We start from the raw sequence: 15,258 nt of genomic DNA, 5'->3' as shown, positions 1-15,258 counted from the left end.
CCTCTGACATATGCCCTTTGTGCTATAATAATTAAAAAGATCCAAACTAACGCTGAACATTTTCAAACAATAAAAACTAAGGTGAAACAAGAAAATCCTCCCCGGAGACAAACTGAAGCTAAACTGAACTAAAAAACAAAATAATCAAAATGAAATAAAAATTTAAAAAAACTAATTAGAAAATACAAAACTACAATAACTATGACGCACATTGCAATGAACCTTAAAACGGAAAGCTACAGCAGCAGACGAGCACACTGGATGCATCTCCTGTCAGTGTGCCTGTTCTGATAACGCACCATGCCACAAAGTCATCTCAGTTGGTTTCTTGAACATGAAAATGAGTTCACTGTACTCAAACGACCTCCACAGACACCAGACCTCAGTCCAGTAACCACAAGTCTATTTTTTTTTTTTTTTTTTTTTTTTACAGGAAATTGGCACAGCCAACAAATCTGCAGCAGCTTTGTGATGCTATCATGTCAACATGGACCAAAACATCTGAGGAAAGTTTCCAGCACCTCGATGAAGGATTGAGAGGCAGTTCTGAAAGTAAAAGAGGGCCCATGAGGGTGTGCCTAATAAAGTGACAGGTGAGTGTATGTGTCTATAAAATCCTCTAAAGTTATGACAGAAGTTGTTTTTAATCCTTTATTCACTCGTTTTCACATCATTATTTTCATCAGAGAATCTAAAAGAATTTTAAAAAATAGATGTTGTCACTAAGAGAAAAGAAATCAGGCAGCTCCACCTAGGAAGCGTTTCAAAAGTTGCAAATAAGATGTGCAAATTTCAAGTCAAAGTTTTTTGATTATGTACTTCAAAGCAAGGCACCTTCATGATTCTCAATCCAGACCTGAGGAAACAGCATTAGGGTTGTTACTACAGATGCAGAAACATTCATTTCGATTGGTGGTCGGAGGTTTGATGACGAACGGTGACGAGGAGCAGCCATGTTTGGTGTTTGTCAGTTGAAGCGTCTCTACGTTAGCACCACCTGCACGTCTGAAGAGATGGATAGGAATCCCTGTTTGGGACAAAGACAGTGGTCAGCCCAAAGATGAATTCTGCTCTGAGTTACAGATTCATTCAAAGACCAAAGCGTCGGTGCTAATGTGTGATCTCCAAAAAATACCGACCTTCTCCTTCTTCAGAACTGAGTTGACCAACTGTGCGTATTTTGTCCTGAGCACAAGAAATCCTTCTCGCAGTTTCTCTGTCACAGAAAAACACAAGTCAGGAAAGGAGCGACACTGTTTCCACACAGCGAGCCTCTCCTTTGTTAGATCGAAGAGAAGGGGAAGTGCTTCGTATCTGCCCTGCGTCGCTCTAGTTTACGGAAAATGCTTGACATGATACACATTGTTTTTTAGATAAATCTCATGAAGAAGTGGAAGTAGCACAAAGTGGGAATAGCACAAAAATGAAGTATCTAAGACTCACGGTTCACTTTCACCAGTACAAACTTCCCCCCCGTCCGCGCCAGTGATTCAAGAGAGTCGGTCTGCAAAGAGAAAAACACGCTGTTGACCTGTGACCAACAGAAAATCTGCTGTTTTTACTTGTTTATTTAATTTTGGGGACATTTACCTTGAAAGTCCCAACTTCACTCGAAGCTAGGGTCAGCGTCACGCTGGAAGAAAACAGCGTCATTATTTTTAGAATGAAGTTTAAGAAGTTGAGCTCAGTTTTGCAGTTTAAAACTAACTTATGCTTACTTATCCATCTTCACAGAGCCTTTCAGTTTTCCATCATCAATCCACAATTCACTACTGAATTTGGAGTCCTGGAACCAAAAAAAAAAAAAAAAAAGATTCAATTTCAGCAGCAGCAAATAGTAATTTCTGTTACCATTAGTCTGTCATATTCTGTAGTCGATCAGTGCTGTTAAGAAAAGGTCAGAAATCGTAAAGAATGCATGCTGCAGTTTAAGTTAGTCCAAACTTTGATATCAACCCCAAAGATAACATAGTGAGTACAGCGAAGGTCCAACAAACAAAAGTACTCACAACATTGATGGTGAACACCGGGATCTGGGTACCATTGGGTAGGATGACGGAGGCCTTCGCAACAGCCTTGATGCTGACGTTAATGGCATCAGGCTGGATGGAAAACTTTGGAGCCTCTTGGGCATAAACCAGAACACTCATCAGCATATCTGGATACATCTCGGCAAGCTGCAAAGTGAACAAGTTACAAGTGTTAACACTTTATTCTTGACTGTATCGAACTTAAAGAGAAAGTAGTATAAATAAAGCAAACTACTTCTAAGTAAGTGAGGTAACGGAGTCCTGATGAAACCAAATGAGTCCTAGATGAGGATAAAGACACAAAGATAATCATCCGAACTGAATTAAAGTTTTTTTTTTTCATACGTGCAAAGACAAAATCACACAAGAGGCCACAGAGTGTTTCATAGACTTCTCCTGGAGGTCATACTAGAAAAGGGATGTTGACCTAAGTACTTGAGACAGGCATGGAAGACATACTTCCTCTCTTGGCCCATTTGTTAAATACTTTCACTTCCACGATAGCAAAACTTAGCTGTCTTGATTTTTTTAAATAATTTTTGTGACTAGTTATAGGCATAGTATATGTTTGTTTTTCAAGCTGGTTGGTTTTGCTTTTCATCTTGTATGCAAAGATGTTTTAACATATCTGCTTAAACGTCTTTACATACAAGCTTCTGAATGAATGACAAATGTAACGTGTTCGTTGGTGTCAGACAGATCGGTCTGAGGATTTCACAAACTGCTGATCTGCTGGGATTTTCCAGCATAACCATGTCGAAGGTTTACGTGAATGATATGAAAAAATTGTCTGAAAAAGAGAACAGAGAACAGTGAACTATGCCCACAGCCACCAAATCTCCTTCCAACAGAACATCCAACAGCCGGGATAGGCTCCTGCCTTCAATCCTACATTGAAAGCAGCTGACTCAGTCTTTTAGACATGTCAATCAATCCTCATCAGACACTGTAATAAACATTTTACAAAATTGACTCTACAAATTGTTATTTTATTTTAGTTGGGGTTAAAAATGTTTACAAAATTAGTTTACATTTTACAAGTTTTTTTTTTTTATGTTTTCCTACTAAAATGTTTTTTCTAGCTTTAGTTTTTCATTTAGTTTTAGTTAACCATATCCACCTTGGTCAGTGTGCTCTGAAAACTTTAAACGTGAAAACTAATTTAAAAATCAATCTGAGAGAATGCAATCATGTTTGAAGTATCGTTGTTTTGCAGGGTGAACATCATCATGTAGTGTTTCTGGGATTACTTTTCCCTGACACAGACAGCCTTACCTTAGGAATGAATTTTCCCAATGAGGTGGTATTTAAGTGCACTGGAGATATCGGAGGGATCTGAGAGGATAAAATAACGTCTCTTAACCACACACTTCACCTAAAACTTGAACTGTTTTGCTTTTAACTGTCTTTTATTTTTAGTATGTGTGTTCACTTACCATGCTGTCAGTGATGAGGAGCTGAAGCAATTTAGCCGAGAAGTATGCATAGGAGGCAGAGTTCAGAGTGAAATCAGACATGCCCACTGACAGCATGTAGCTCGGCTCGTCCGGCATGGTGAAAGGCTGGGCCTCAAAGGGAGGCTCGACAGGAGTTTTGATGTTGTAAAACTCCCCCTTTAATTAAAAAAAAAAAGATCAAATAAAACTAAATATCATCATTTTGAAATTCTTATTCCTTTCTCAATGTTTTTTCATAAGCTTTCATTATAAAATCTAGATGCATATGTTGGCATGTAGATGAACTGTTATCAGAAGCCCGGGACATTAACATAGAAACTTGTATATGTGTATCCTTACCTTAAGACCCACATTCATACCTGAAGCACCGATGATGGGGACATCAGTGAGAGGAAGGGCAAGAGTGAGAACTTCATTCACATCGACTGAAACTGAGCAGAGTGAAAAAAAAGTGGTATTCCTTTACACATTTGAAATTCTGTTATTTCAATATTCTGTTCACTAATTTGTGGCCCATGGTTTTCCTCTTTGTAATTAGGAGCTGCAGTACCGTTCATGACATGTAGATGGTCCTCAAAGCTTTGAATGTTTCCTTCCACACCGGGGCACAGCTAGGGAGAAAACACAGCAAAGTCCTGGTGTTTTAACACCACATTTCAGTGAACATTATGTGACGATCATACAGAAAAGCCCAAGCATCCACTAACACATGCGATGAAGCTGTAGGGGAGCACTCACTCTTTTCTGTATTTCATCTCTGATCCGTCCCTTGAAGTGTTTCACAAATGGTTGGAAGATGAAACTATTCACAAATAGAAAGCCAAGGTTTACATCATACATGAAATCCCCACCACCGCCCCGTGTCTCCCTCTTTCGGCTCTACTGTACCTGGCTCCACCATGAAATTCTATGTCCACATCTCCAACCTGAGAGTGACAGCTGAGGCTGCTGACAGACGGATGCCCGTCAGCTTCTTTCCCCAGCTGCGCCACAGAGGTCACATCTACGTTATATATAGCCATATCAAACGTCCCGCCGTCGTGTCTGGATATACAAAATACAAACACAGTGCATTGTTGGTGCTGGTGAACATTTATTCACACAACATCTGCTTTCAAAGGCACTGAAACATCTGTCACTTGTGCATATGTGGCAGATAGCTATCTTACAACAGGCATCTGATAGAGTTTATAAAATAGGCCTCGTGTTTAATATAGATGTGAAATGTTCCCTCCTTATTTCTCTGCTTAGAGAACATTCAAATGTGTTACATGGAAACTACGTTTGGAAAAGCATCAGTAGATTAAAGCTGTAATTAATATATGGGTTTAGCGCTGTAAGTTACTCTAACACTCTGTTGTTACACGATAAAACAGAAATGATCACAAGTTTTGTAAACAGCCTAAAATACAGATGATAAGCTTTCAGGTTTAACATAACTCGGATGCCAGCTGTGTTAGAAAAGGCGAGGGGCAAACCTAAATGCAAAGTCACCAAAATTCTCTCACCTCACCTGCCAGAATCTTTAAAAACACACTATAGCTTCAAACACTAACTATAGTATCACTTCCTCATTTATACTTCATGTCCGCTTCTGTACATTACAGATTTAAATCACAATATAGTCAGTGGTTTAAAAAAAAAAAATTATGTGTTAAAAGGGACGATCAGATTGTCTCACATGTTTTGTTTTTTTGTTTTTTGGATGATGATTTGTTTTGTACCCAAATGGAACATGTTAAGAAATTACCCCCTATAATCCTACTGTACAAAGCTTGTATTTTACACGTAGAAAACTCACATTAGGCCAAAATGTGTTCTCCAATCGCCTGTTATTGCAATAGAGAGGTCTGAGATGGTTGTCTGGAATCCTGGGGGATTCTGAAGGAACTCGACAGAAGGCTCTGGTAAGTCACATTTTACTATGGTGATGCTAGATCGCAAAGGGAGAGCAAAGAAAAACATGAGGTCACAGAGCTGAGGAATATCAGAATTGTGAGTGAAATAAAGACTCCTGCTGGCTAACTTACATGTGGAGAAATTTTAATAACAAATGCTGATTCCTTCTGTAGAGGATATTTTAGATTCTTAGATTTTGTACTTGTAGAACATGAAATGCAATCCTACCCTGTTAGAGTGTAGTCAACGTTCCCAAATATGATGTGAACACTCCCGGTGATGTCAGGGAAAGTGATTTTACTCAACCTTTCCTGAATCCATCCTGCAGCTTCATGCTTCCCTGGGACAAACAGCACTTGCATGAAATTTCAGTTGCTATGAATGAAACTGACTTATTAACAGACTTGTGTTTACACAACCTTAACAGCTAAGTGAAAGCAAGCGCTGAGCCCACATGTCCTTACCGTACTGAAGCCCCTTGTTGGTCAGGACAACTTGCACTGCAGGATTTTCTCCACAAACGCAGGAGAGGAGGCCGAGCACTACTGTCACAGATAGAAGCATTTTCCTCTGCTGTTTGTGGTGCAAACAAACAGTGCTGCTGTCAAAGACATTTACATTTTGGTGTGGGAAAGTAAACTCTTAACTCAAACGTGCACAGCAAACCTGTTGAGATAGATCACACAGATATCATACCTGAAATGCGGGATGAACTTGCCAAATTCAGCTCTTCAGAGTTGCTCTGCGTGTGCAAACAAGTCGCCTCAGCCTCTCTGTGCTGTCTTTCTGCTTTAATTTCCTGTGTCACTGAGAAGTGAAACTCACAGACATCTAACAATACCCCGTCCCCTCCTGCACTCTGTTTATGTCGATGTGAGAAAGAGGAAGCAGTTGTTTGATTCTGCCCTGTCTGCATTCAAAACACGGATGGTACCGTTTCTAAGGAAACCAATTTAGATTAAGCCAAATATGATTGATGAGCAGAAAGAAAATTTCCCCTCCATCTGCACTGGAAGCACAGCAGCCATAACCAGTCATTTTTGGAGGTAGATTAAAAGTATTCTTTAAAACAAAAAAGTCACTGTACCAACATCCTCATTCTCAGAATAAATGCAAATCATAGCTGCATGCTAATAAAAGGAAGTGAAATTTATCTGTTGACTTTTAGATTATTTAACTTTTAAGTTAAACAACAATCATGCTCAGATTGATCACATCTACAATAGGATTAATAGCAAATGCGCCATGTTTTCCCACTGTTTGCTACTTGCAGTTTTATAGGTTTATGCTGTCTGTCATGAACTGATTATACTGGAAAATGCAGAAATGTACCTCCACCCCACTTTCAGTGCCTCCACTTCACATTGTGAAAAGGAGAAGCGCCACCAACTTATTCTTAATGGGGAAGTTTAGCAGAGGTCCATGTAAATAAAGAAGAGAAAAGGTAAGAAAAGATTGAAATCACCAGCCATAAAATATCTCATTTATTTATCTCTTGATTCAACAAATACTCTTTTGTCTCACACACCATGACTAGTTCCATTAATTCACAACTGACAAGTTCAATAGGAACAGAATATTATCAGACATTTTTTTTTGTTCTCCATATATAACACAGTTAGGACCCACTTGCTTGCACTTGAAGTCACGTCATCCAGAATGACACTTGAAACACCAAGAAAACAAACAGCAAGGACTACTATAGGCATAAAAATGAAAAGAAACAAACAAAAAAACAAACACAAAACCAAAAACCGACTGGAAAAAAAATCATTCTGTTCAAACCACTACACACAAGTTATTCATGGTTTATGGTGCACCATCTGATCGGATGGGTGCTTTAGTCTTGTATTTTCTCTGAAGTGGGGGGATACTGATATCTAGCAGTTCAACAAACCAGTAAGAACATAATCACTCCATTGTTTTTCCACATATTTCATTCCCCAGATATAAACACTACACGCACACAGTTAGACCCGTGCTGGGCTTTTTAACTGGATCTTTGCATGAAGACTGACACTTGACAGGCTTTTTAAAATGCCTGCATATTCATTCACCCCCTATCATGCAGGAGGTTGTGTTCCTCTGTCCAGTTAAAGAAACACGTTTTCTGGAATGAGTAGACTACTTTACACTATGACTGTAGAGTTTATTATTGCACATTATCACGAAGGCAAAAATAATAAAATAAAAAAAGATGTACATTTCACACAAATAATCCTCCTCAAGAGATTATGCCAAGTTCTCAGTGCGGTGTTTTCATCAGGAGTGCGTTATTTTAGGACAATTGCCCTTCACAGGCCCTCTCTGAAGTTCTCAGTCGTGGATGTCGTACCTGAACGCCTCTATGAGACCTTCGATGGAATGGATGAAACCAGATATGGCACATATGCCCCCAATGATGAAAATGGAAACGTCGAAGAAGACGTGGTGCCACAGGAGGTTTCTCCATTGGAGCTTTAGGTGGAAGAGGCTTGGCAAGAGGAAGCACAGGCCAGCACCGGTGAGGCTCCCAGTTAAGCCCATAAGAAGGGCGAAATGGGGGACAAAGACAGCCATAAGCAAGGTAAAGACCACCAGGGCAACTCTGAGGCCCAGGCCCCATGATTTCAACTGCCCTCCGGGGCCGTAGCAGTCTGGAAAGAGGGCTCTCCCACCATCCTGGAACAAAGATTTCTCTAGAACTTCAACCGCAGCAAAGAACGGCAGAGGGTAAGAAAGCAATGCCTTGGAGACAAGGAAGAGATTCACCACAGCCCGGATCGTTGAAGGCAGGTTATCCGTGATGACCTCTTTGGTGGCATCTGCCCATGTCAAGTAGGCCACTAGGGCGAAGAGGCCCTTGAGGACGCAGGCCGCAATGTGAGTCCAGTCCATCATGCAGTGGAACTCACTGGGCTTCTGCATGTTTCCCTCCAGCGACGGGAGGAAGATCTGGGAGGTGTAGCTGAACACGATGATGCCGATGGAAATGGGGAATTTCTTCACATCGATGTAAAACTTGACCTTCTCCCAGGCCCACTCTCGAGCCCTGGAGAGGCAGTAGGCAATCACCAGGATGTTGATGATGAAGTGGGCCAGCGTGCAGAGCAAGCTGAACTTGGACACGGCCTTGAGGTTCTTCAGGAACGCGCACGGCAGGAGCGCGGCCGTGGCCACGACAGACCAGGCTTTCTGGGAAACCGGAAACCCCGGGAAGCTGTTGTACATCAAGTTTCCGCTGACCACCACGTAAAGAATGCACGTCATGACCAGCTCGATGATCTGAGCCACGTTCACGACGTGGCCGCCCAGGGCCGGGAAGCGGGGCGCGCAGCAGGCGTTCGCGATGTCCACGTAGGAGTCCCTCACGCGCACTTTAATGCCGTCCTCGTTCTCTTCGTACAGACACGCAATGAGGATTTTGCCGGTGTAGCAGCACACCACAGCCGCGAAGATGATGAGAAAAAGGCCGAGGTAGCCGCCGTGGAGGATGGCGTACGGGAGGCCGAGGACAAACATGCCCTGCGGAAAGACAAGCGCAGTTAAGTGGTAATGGACGAGACCCACATCGCAGTGACAGGCCGAGCTTACCCAGGCATGCAAGGACCAGCTCGTCTTATATAATAACAGCCTAAATTTATATTTAAAAATAACTCAACAGGAAAAATTGTCACCACAGATTATTTTAAATTAGACTGCAATAATATGTCCGATACCTGATCTGTACTAAATAATAGATCGAATAAATTCCAAAACGAATTTTCAAATTCATTTGATTCAGCTTTTTAATATGATGGAGGCTCTGATAAGCACGTGGGTGCTATTCAGCCTCCAGGCTATCAAAGTCAAGCAGATCCCGCCTGCAGCTCCACTGATAAAAAGATTTGAATAAATACATTTTAAGTCCCACTCACTGCAACGGATTTACGCACAAACCACGAATTCGAGGTGAAGCCGAAGCTTGGATCTAACTGATAAAATGTAGCTTAACGGGCCCTTTACATTTGAAACCTTTTATAGTTTCATCGCACAAAATTAAAGGTGACTAACTCTAATTTTGGCTTGTGGGGAATTATTTGCATCCCCTGAGCACCATCCTATTTTTCCAGCTTAAATATTAAATGTGAAAATATGAAGTCTTCAAGGTGACTTTATGTGCGGTTGCAGGCCTAATATGGCCGTGCAGCACATGGTATTTTTGCACTCACGCGTGCAGGATGCCAGTAATCACGGCGTACCTGAATGGCGTTGGTGACGTTCCAGCCAGCTTCCCATGACGTGATTTTTGGCTTGTCTTCTTCCAGAGAGCCTGCTGTCTTCAGGGACGAGGGCCTCGGCCCGGTGCCGTCTCTCTGGTAGTGGCTGTCTCCCTCCAGCTCCCCATCTCCCTCCATCTGCCCCCCTTCCTCTTCTCCTTGAAGGACATCCATCTGCATCCCTTGCCTGTAGTCATAATCCAAGTCGTCGCACTCCGCGAAACCCAAACCCTCCTCGTCCGTGGCGGCCTGGAAGCCCAGTCTGGCGAACACCCCGCTGACTTTGGCCTGAGATTTGTTGGACACCGTGTGGGCCGCATTGGTCAGTTTGTTGGTGAGCTTGTGTCGGATTAGGTGAGCCATCTCTTTCCGAAAGAAAATCCGTTCTTCAGTTAAATAGGACGCGTAAAAAGCGCAGATTCAGGTGTATGCAGGGCAATTTCTTTGATTGTTTTACTTTTTTTTACCCGCTACAGTGAAACCATGCCTGTTGCCTCTTCGATGTGACTGCAAAATAAACTAACCAGCATTCTAACGGCTGCCTAACCGATTTACCCAAAGCTTAAAAAATATCCTCAGCTGCTTTTCTTGGCTTGTTTATCCATATTACCTCCCTTAATAAAAAACACTCCTAGGCATCTGCCTCAACGAAGAAGCGCCTCAGAACAGACACAAAACGAAAAAATATTTCCATTCGTCGTTAAAAATGTCAATTTTGCATTTTTTCCTCCCCACATACACAAAGCAGTCCTCTCAGTTTGGAGTCTTGTTGGTGACAACGTGAGCGCAGGAATCTCCGCATCACCCAGAGAGGGAGAGAGGGAGCGAGAGGGGCGTGCACGTGTCCGCACAGAGTGCCAGTGTAAGGCTCGCGCGCAGCAGAACTGTCACGGGTGGCGTGGAGAGACATAGATAGAGAGAGAGGGAGAGATTGAATCTCTCATCTGGGGTTGACCGACCGAGTGATCACGAGAATAAAAGCGTTCAGGCCATTTAAATACATCAGTGTCACAGAAGTGCGCCTGACATCACGCATGAATGAAAACACCAGACATTTCACCTGCTCATCCCGTCAACAGGTCCACGGACACCGATACCAACAAACGGCGGGTGTGATGTCCTTTGTGATGGCGAAATAAACCTCCACCCTTTATCCAAACCTGCTGCTAAAAATGACTGAATTGGAAAGGCTATTTTTGAGTTTCCGAGTGCTCGTCTGGACGTCTGGAATACCTCATATACGCCGATATGACAAATAAACAATGTAGTCTACAAAGGCGTGAATAATCGCGATATTTTGCTTTAAAAACTAAATTAAATAAAAAAATGTCTCTTCCAACACTTGAAATCTATCCTAATTTTGTGAAATGAAGCACGATGACTGCGCCATATCTCCCTATATCAATCGACACAGCGCACAGCGAATTTTCTGTTTTCTGTAAAAGCCAAAAGGCCCCACCCAGCGTGCCACCTTTAATATTTTTTATGTTCCTACATAAAAACATGTTTTTTTAACAACAAAAAATATCGATGAATATTACACATTTCCATGTGTAATATTTTATGTAATGAAAACAGAAGAGGTGAGAGAAACGAAGCATGTAAATTTGAGGCAAATATTGAAATGAGTGAAACTTAAATATATCCCAGGGTTTATTTGTGTGTTTCGCGCACGCACACAGCAACAGACTTTGCGTTTCCTGCCAGCAGCTCTACTCCAGATGAGCGTGATCAGCGGGCTGGGGGAAGGATGCAACTCGTTGCGCATCCTGCTGCAGGCCAGTTGCTGAATGCGCACCACGGACAGTTCCGAGGACAGCTCCACGGACAGCTCCACAATCACACAGAAAATATGTACCAAACAAGCAGTCGTTAAAATGTAACACAACACGGGCAACATCGAATATACACAATAATTATTTTCTCTCGGTGAGCTGCTTTCATCTAAAGACGAGGCTGAAAATCTCAGTGTAAGGGAATATTTCTTCTCCACCTCAGATGTGATCAAGCGCCCTTAGGTGACTGTTGTTGTGATTTGGCGCTGTATAAATAAACTTGAATTGAATTGAATCCTTGCGAATACGAAGCATTCCGTAATTTGCTGTGACAAGACAGCAAAACTGCCATCATATTTTTGCCTCTGTGGCAAAAACGTAGCCCTCCGTGGCAGGAAGGCTGAAAAATATAGACATTCTTCCTGAGCTGTGATTTTTGAGCTTCTAAAATATGAACAATCTTTGTGACGCCTGTTTACAACTGTGATTAAATTGATTGCAATTGTGATGATCTGAAAAGAACAAACCATTGCGAAACACAGGCCCAAATGTTTTAACGAGCATCATTACAAGAAAAACAAAACAAAACGGGCGAGAGATCTAAATTTAGAAACGAGCCAGAGGACAGTAAAAGTTCCGCATATTTTCATGCTTGGCTTGAGCTGCTTTGCCAGCTGCTATTTGTGTTCAGGCCAACACAGTTTTTGTTAGTGAGTATGTGTCATCATGTCTGAGTGTGTGTGTGTGTAGGACGGTGAGGAGCTAGGATGAGACCTTGAGGCGCTTCTCCCTCCCCCATGACACGCGCAGTCCCCGGGCTAACGCCGGGACAGAGGATCGCTGCAAATGTCACACACGGGCGCGGGCGCGCACACGACTGCAAACACGCAGCTCTGGTACATTCAGCTCCATCCGAAATAAAAACTCGCTGCTTCCACTCGAAAATAATATCAGTAACAGTGAAACAGATTAAAAAGGGAAATAAAAGTGATAAAATAAAAGTCCGGATTAAATCCTGTCGAACAGGATAGATTTATATTTCGCTTCCCCTTGAAGGAAATAAATCGATTTTCAGTCTGACTTTTTTTTTCTTTCAAACTGAGCTACTTTAACACTGGCTTCTGGGGCGAGCAGTTTAGCTTCCAGGCTACAAAGAGAAGGATTAATTCAGACTCCGTGTGTGTGTGTGTGTGTGTGTGTGTGTAGGCCTGAAATAGGAGAGGCTCACAGCCCCGTCTAACAGCCGTGCAGTGCTGACTGGGAGCAATAATCTCTGATAGTTGCCATGGCCACAGTAATTGGACAGGGTGTGTGCGCGTGTGCTTTGAGATTTCGGAGAAAAGAGATTTTTTTCAGCACCGGTCGGGTTTTTTTTTTCTGTCTGAAGGCTTAAATCGAACCTTTCCCTTCATTAATGTATTAATTAAAGCTGCACTGTTGAGAAACAAACAGACATTTTTATACTCCGCTGCATAAACCCATATCAGGCAACACTGACCCACTGATTCTGATCATGTTGGTTAGAAGTTAAATAGAAATCATAAAATTGAGGGGAAAAAATCAGAAATAAACACAGAAAAAAAAATCATGAATATTATTAATATGTGACTGTGAATATATTTTAGACCCAGTGTCTCACATGTTGTTTCGAGTCCACCTCTGGTAAGTAAAGGAGTGAGGGAATGTAGGCAGTGGATCAAACCACTGTGAGGCGTTTCATGGGGAGGTCAAACCGCACTGTTCTTTTTTTAAAATCTATAATTAGCACAAAGTATTTCAGTGCATTTTATTTTTATTTATTTTATTTTGTAACATTGTGGAGCTCACAATGATGATTTGCAGCAACGGAAGCGGAAAACACGGTTTCACTGTTTGTGGGTTTTTTGTCCCCCCCAAAAGTCGGATCTTGTTCCCTTCTATGACTGTAATTTCTGCACATGGCTCCACTGAAAATTACACTCATTACTACTTGGTTTTGTTACACACCTCACTTAAATCCCAGCAACACACTCATGCTTATATCAAGATTTTTATTCTACAATGACACACGGGCAGATTCGTCTGAAAGAACAGAGTTTGCTGCAGTTATTCGACCACACTATTTTGGCCTGTGTGGAAATACAAAGTTGGATGGGCCTATCGTGACTAATTCTGGTGGCTGTGAATGGACAGGTGCTTTTCAGGGCGGGGTTTGCGAATGAGCACGTCCTTCTACAGCTTTGCTCAACCGGATGAGAAGTTGGATCAGCCAGGCTAGTGAGAACACCTATATGGCTGGAAGGCCCAAACGTCAATGTATTATTTTTCTTAAATACCCAGCGGATGAAATAACTAATAACAAATTAAATTTTTAGAAACACTTTTGTCACAGTCTCTCTCTCTCATACACACATATCTGATGCATGGATAGTGACAGGTGCACAAACACATTCATCACTCTGTGGCCCAAAAAGATCTGCTGGGCTTACAGGGCCAGGCACTGAAGAGAGCGGTAGTGACAAACCCTGTGTGTGTGTGTGTGTGTGTGTGTGTGTGCGTGTGTGTGTGTGTGTGTGTGTGTGTTTTGGTATGTGATGAGAGAGAGAGAGAGAGACAGAGAGACAGACAGAGAAACAAAGGAGTGCAGTTTACTGCGTATGCGTCTCAGCGTGTGTGCTTGAATGCGCAGACGTGACAGGGCGCAGAGGAGAGTCACAGAGGTTGCAGCGTGCCTCTGATATATCAGAAGTGTTCAGAGTCAGAGTCGTTACATAAACTGGTCTCTCTTCCTGCTTTCTTCGTTTCTTCACACTCCCACAAACGCAGCAGTTACTGACAGTATTATCTGATTTGCTCTAATCGCAGTAATTCTTTCCCAAACCTTATCCGCACCTGAATCTTATCCCAACCTTAAACCGAGTTTCCAATCAGAAATTTAGTTACATTACATTTGATTTGATCTCAAAATACTCGAAGACACATGACTGTGTTCTTCCTACAAACCAGTGCAAACAAACGAACATTTCTAAATACTGCAGTGCATTTTGTAGTACGGATTATAAACCATCCAACCAGGGGTTCACTGAAAATCACTGAAAATGTGTGTGTGTGATCAAATGATCAGTTAAACAGGTCTGTAAAATGACGATTTTCAGCGAGTTACACTCAAAAAAAAAAAGGAGAAAAGAAAAAAGAAGTGAGGAAAAATGCACTTATTGGCTTTGGCACTGCTGCAGTCTTCTTAATTGTGCTCCTGCCAGAAATGACACAAACCTAAATTTGACTTTTAATCCAACTGTGACATCAAAACGACCAGGGATGGTTAAAGCTGCCTCGTAAATTACAAAAAGAAAAACGATAAAAGGAGGGATGTCTCCTAATTCTGCGCTGATGTGGGCCAAAAGAAAGTTCTGTGTTGCCATGACAACGGAATTAAAATGAGTTCAGAATGCTGTGACTCATAGTCACACACTTAATCCACACTGACGGATGTTTTTCCTCCCAAAACTGTGTGCGGGGGACACCCCCCCCCCCCCCAAAAGAGTATATTGTGAAGGAGAAACTGTAGTGACGTCCTGCTGTAAGGAGGTGAAGCCCTGCCCATTACCCACTACCCACTGACTAACTGCAGCTCATCATAGTGAGACTTATCGTCGCTGATGAATCACTGATGTATCCATAAACATTTTTAATGTAACAGGACCTTTATAACACGCCCCCTCCCTTTCAGTGGAAACTGTCTGTTCATTCTTCCACAAAATGGAGGCTGCTTGGCATCACGCGTGGCACTCCCATAGTGCTTGTAGCCTATCAGTTGCCCCCTCCTCATCACCGCTGCCTGGATGACAAGCACAACAAGCATAACGCTGCAAGCACTGTG

General features: G+C 42.2%; 2 protein-coding genes across 4 annotated transcripts; both read right to left on the bottom strand.

Annotated features, from left to right (window-relative positions):
• Positions 1 to 637: 637 nt before the first annotated feature.
• bpifcl (BPI fold containing family C, like) lies at positions 638 to 6,240 on the bottom strand. Of its 3 annotated transcripts, none has more exons than XM_013271145.3 (16): positions 6,083 to 6,240; positions 5,851 to 5,984; positions 5,615 to 5,726; positions 5,289 to 5,420; positions 4,376 to 4,531; positions 4,226 to 4,289; positions 4,038 to 4,098; positions 3,827 to 3,918; positions 3,467 to 3,643; positions 3,306 to 3,365; positions 2,010 to 2,177; positions 1,719 to 1,786; positions 1,591 to 1,633; positions 1,444 to 1,504; positions 1,140 to 1,216; positions 638 to 1,027 (listed from the first exon to the last, which is right to left on the bottom strand). In XM_013271145.3, exons 2-16 carry the CDS (start codon positions 5,948 to 5,950, stop codon positions 983 to 985), a joined length of 1,416 nt encoding a protein of 471 aa, XP_013126599.1. In that variant the 5' UTR covers positions 5,951 to 5,984; positions 6,083 to 6,240; the 3' UTR covers positions 638 to 982. The 3 variants fall into 3 exon arrangements, with proteins under 3 accessions (XP_013126599.1, XP_013126601.1, XP_013126600.1); XM_013271147.3 differs by having other exon boundaries at positions 5,851 to 5,959; XM_013271146.3 differs by having other exon boundaries at positions 5,851 to 5,987; positions 6,083 to 6,238.
• Positions 6,241 to 6,854: 614 nt separating this feature from the next.
• On the bottom strand, positions 6,855 to 10,589 carry LOC100691355 (vesicular inhibitory amino acid transporter). Its single transcript, XM_003444855.5, has 2 exons — positions 9,607 to 10,589; positions 6,855 to 8,890 (listed from the first exon to the last, which is right to left on the bottom strand). The coding sequence occupies exons 1-2, from the start codon at positions 9,985 to 9,987 to the stop codon at positions 7,703 to 7,705; spliced, it is 1,569 nt and encodes a 522-aa protein (XP_003444903.1). The 5' UTR covers positions 9,988 to 10,589; the 3' UTR covers positions 6,855 to 7,702.
• Between the last annotated feature and the right edge of the window lie 4,669 nt (positions 10,590 to 15,258).

This window comes from Oreochromis niloticus, linkage group LG20 (genome assembly GCF_001858045.2).
Source record: "Oreochromis niloticus isolate F11D_XX linkage group LG20, O_niloticus_UMD_NMBU, whole genome shotgun sequence".
Lineage (NCBI taxonomy): Eukaryota > Metazoa > Chordata > Actinopteri > Cichliformes > Cichlidae > Oreochromis > Oreochromis niloticus.
This window is presented reverse-complemented; position numbering and strand designations above follow the sequence as displayed.

Coding starts and splice junctions, on each gene's coding strand:
- bpifcl (XM_013271145.3), bottom strand. CDS start 5,950: ATGCTTCTATCTGTGACAGTAGTGCTCGGCCTCCTCTCCTGCGTTTGT. Junction 3,366..3,466: donor TCCTCATCACTGACAGCATG/GTAAGTGAACAC, acceptor TTATCCTCTCAG/ATCCCTCCGATATCTCCAGT. Junction 1,787..2,009: donor CGGTGTTCACCATCAATGTT/GTGAGTACTTTT, acceptor TTTTGGTTCCAG/GACTCCAAATTCAGTAGTGA.
- LOC100691355 (XM_003444855.5), bottom strand. CDS start 9,987: ATGGCTCACCTAATCCGACACAAGCTCACCAACAAACTGACCAATGCG. Junction 8,891..9,606: donor ACGTCACCAACGCCATTCAG/GTACGCCGTGAT, acceptor GTCTTTCCGCAG/GGCATGTTTGTCCTCGGCCT.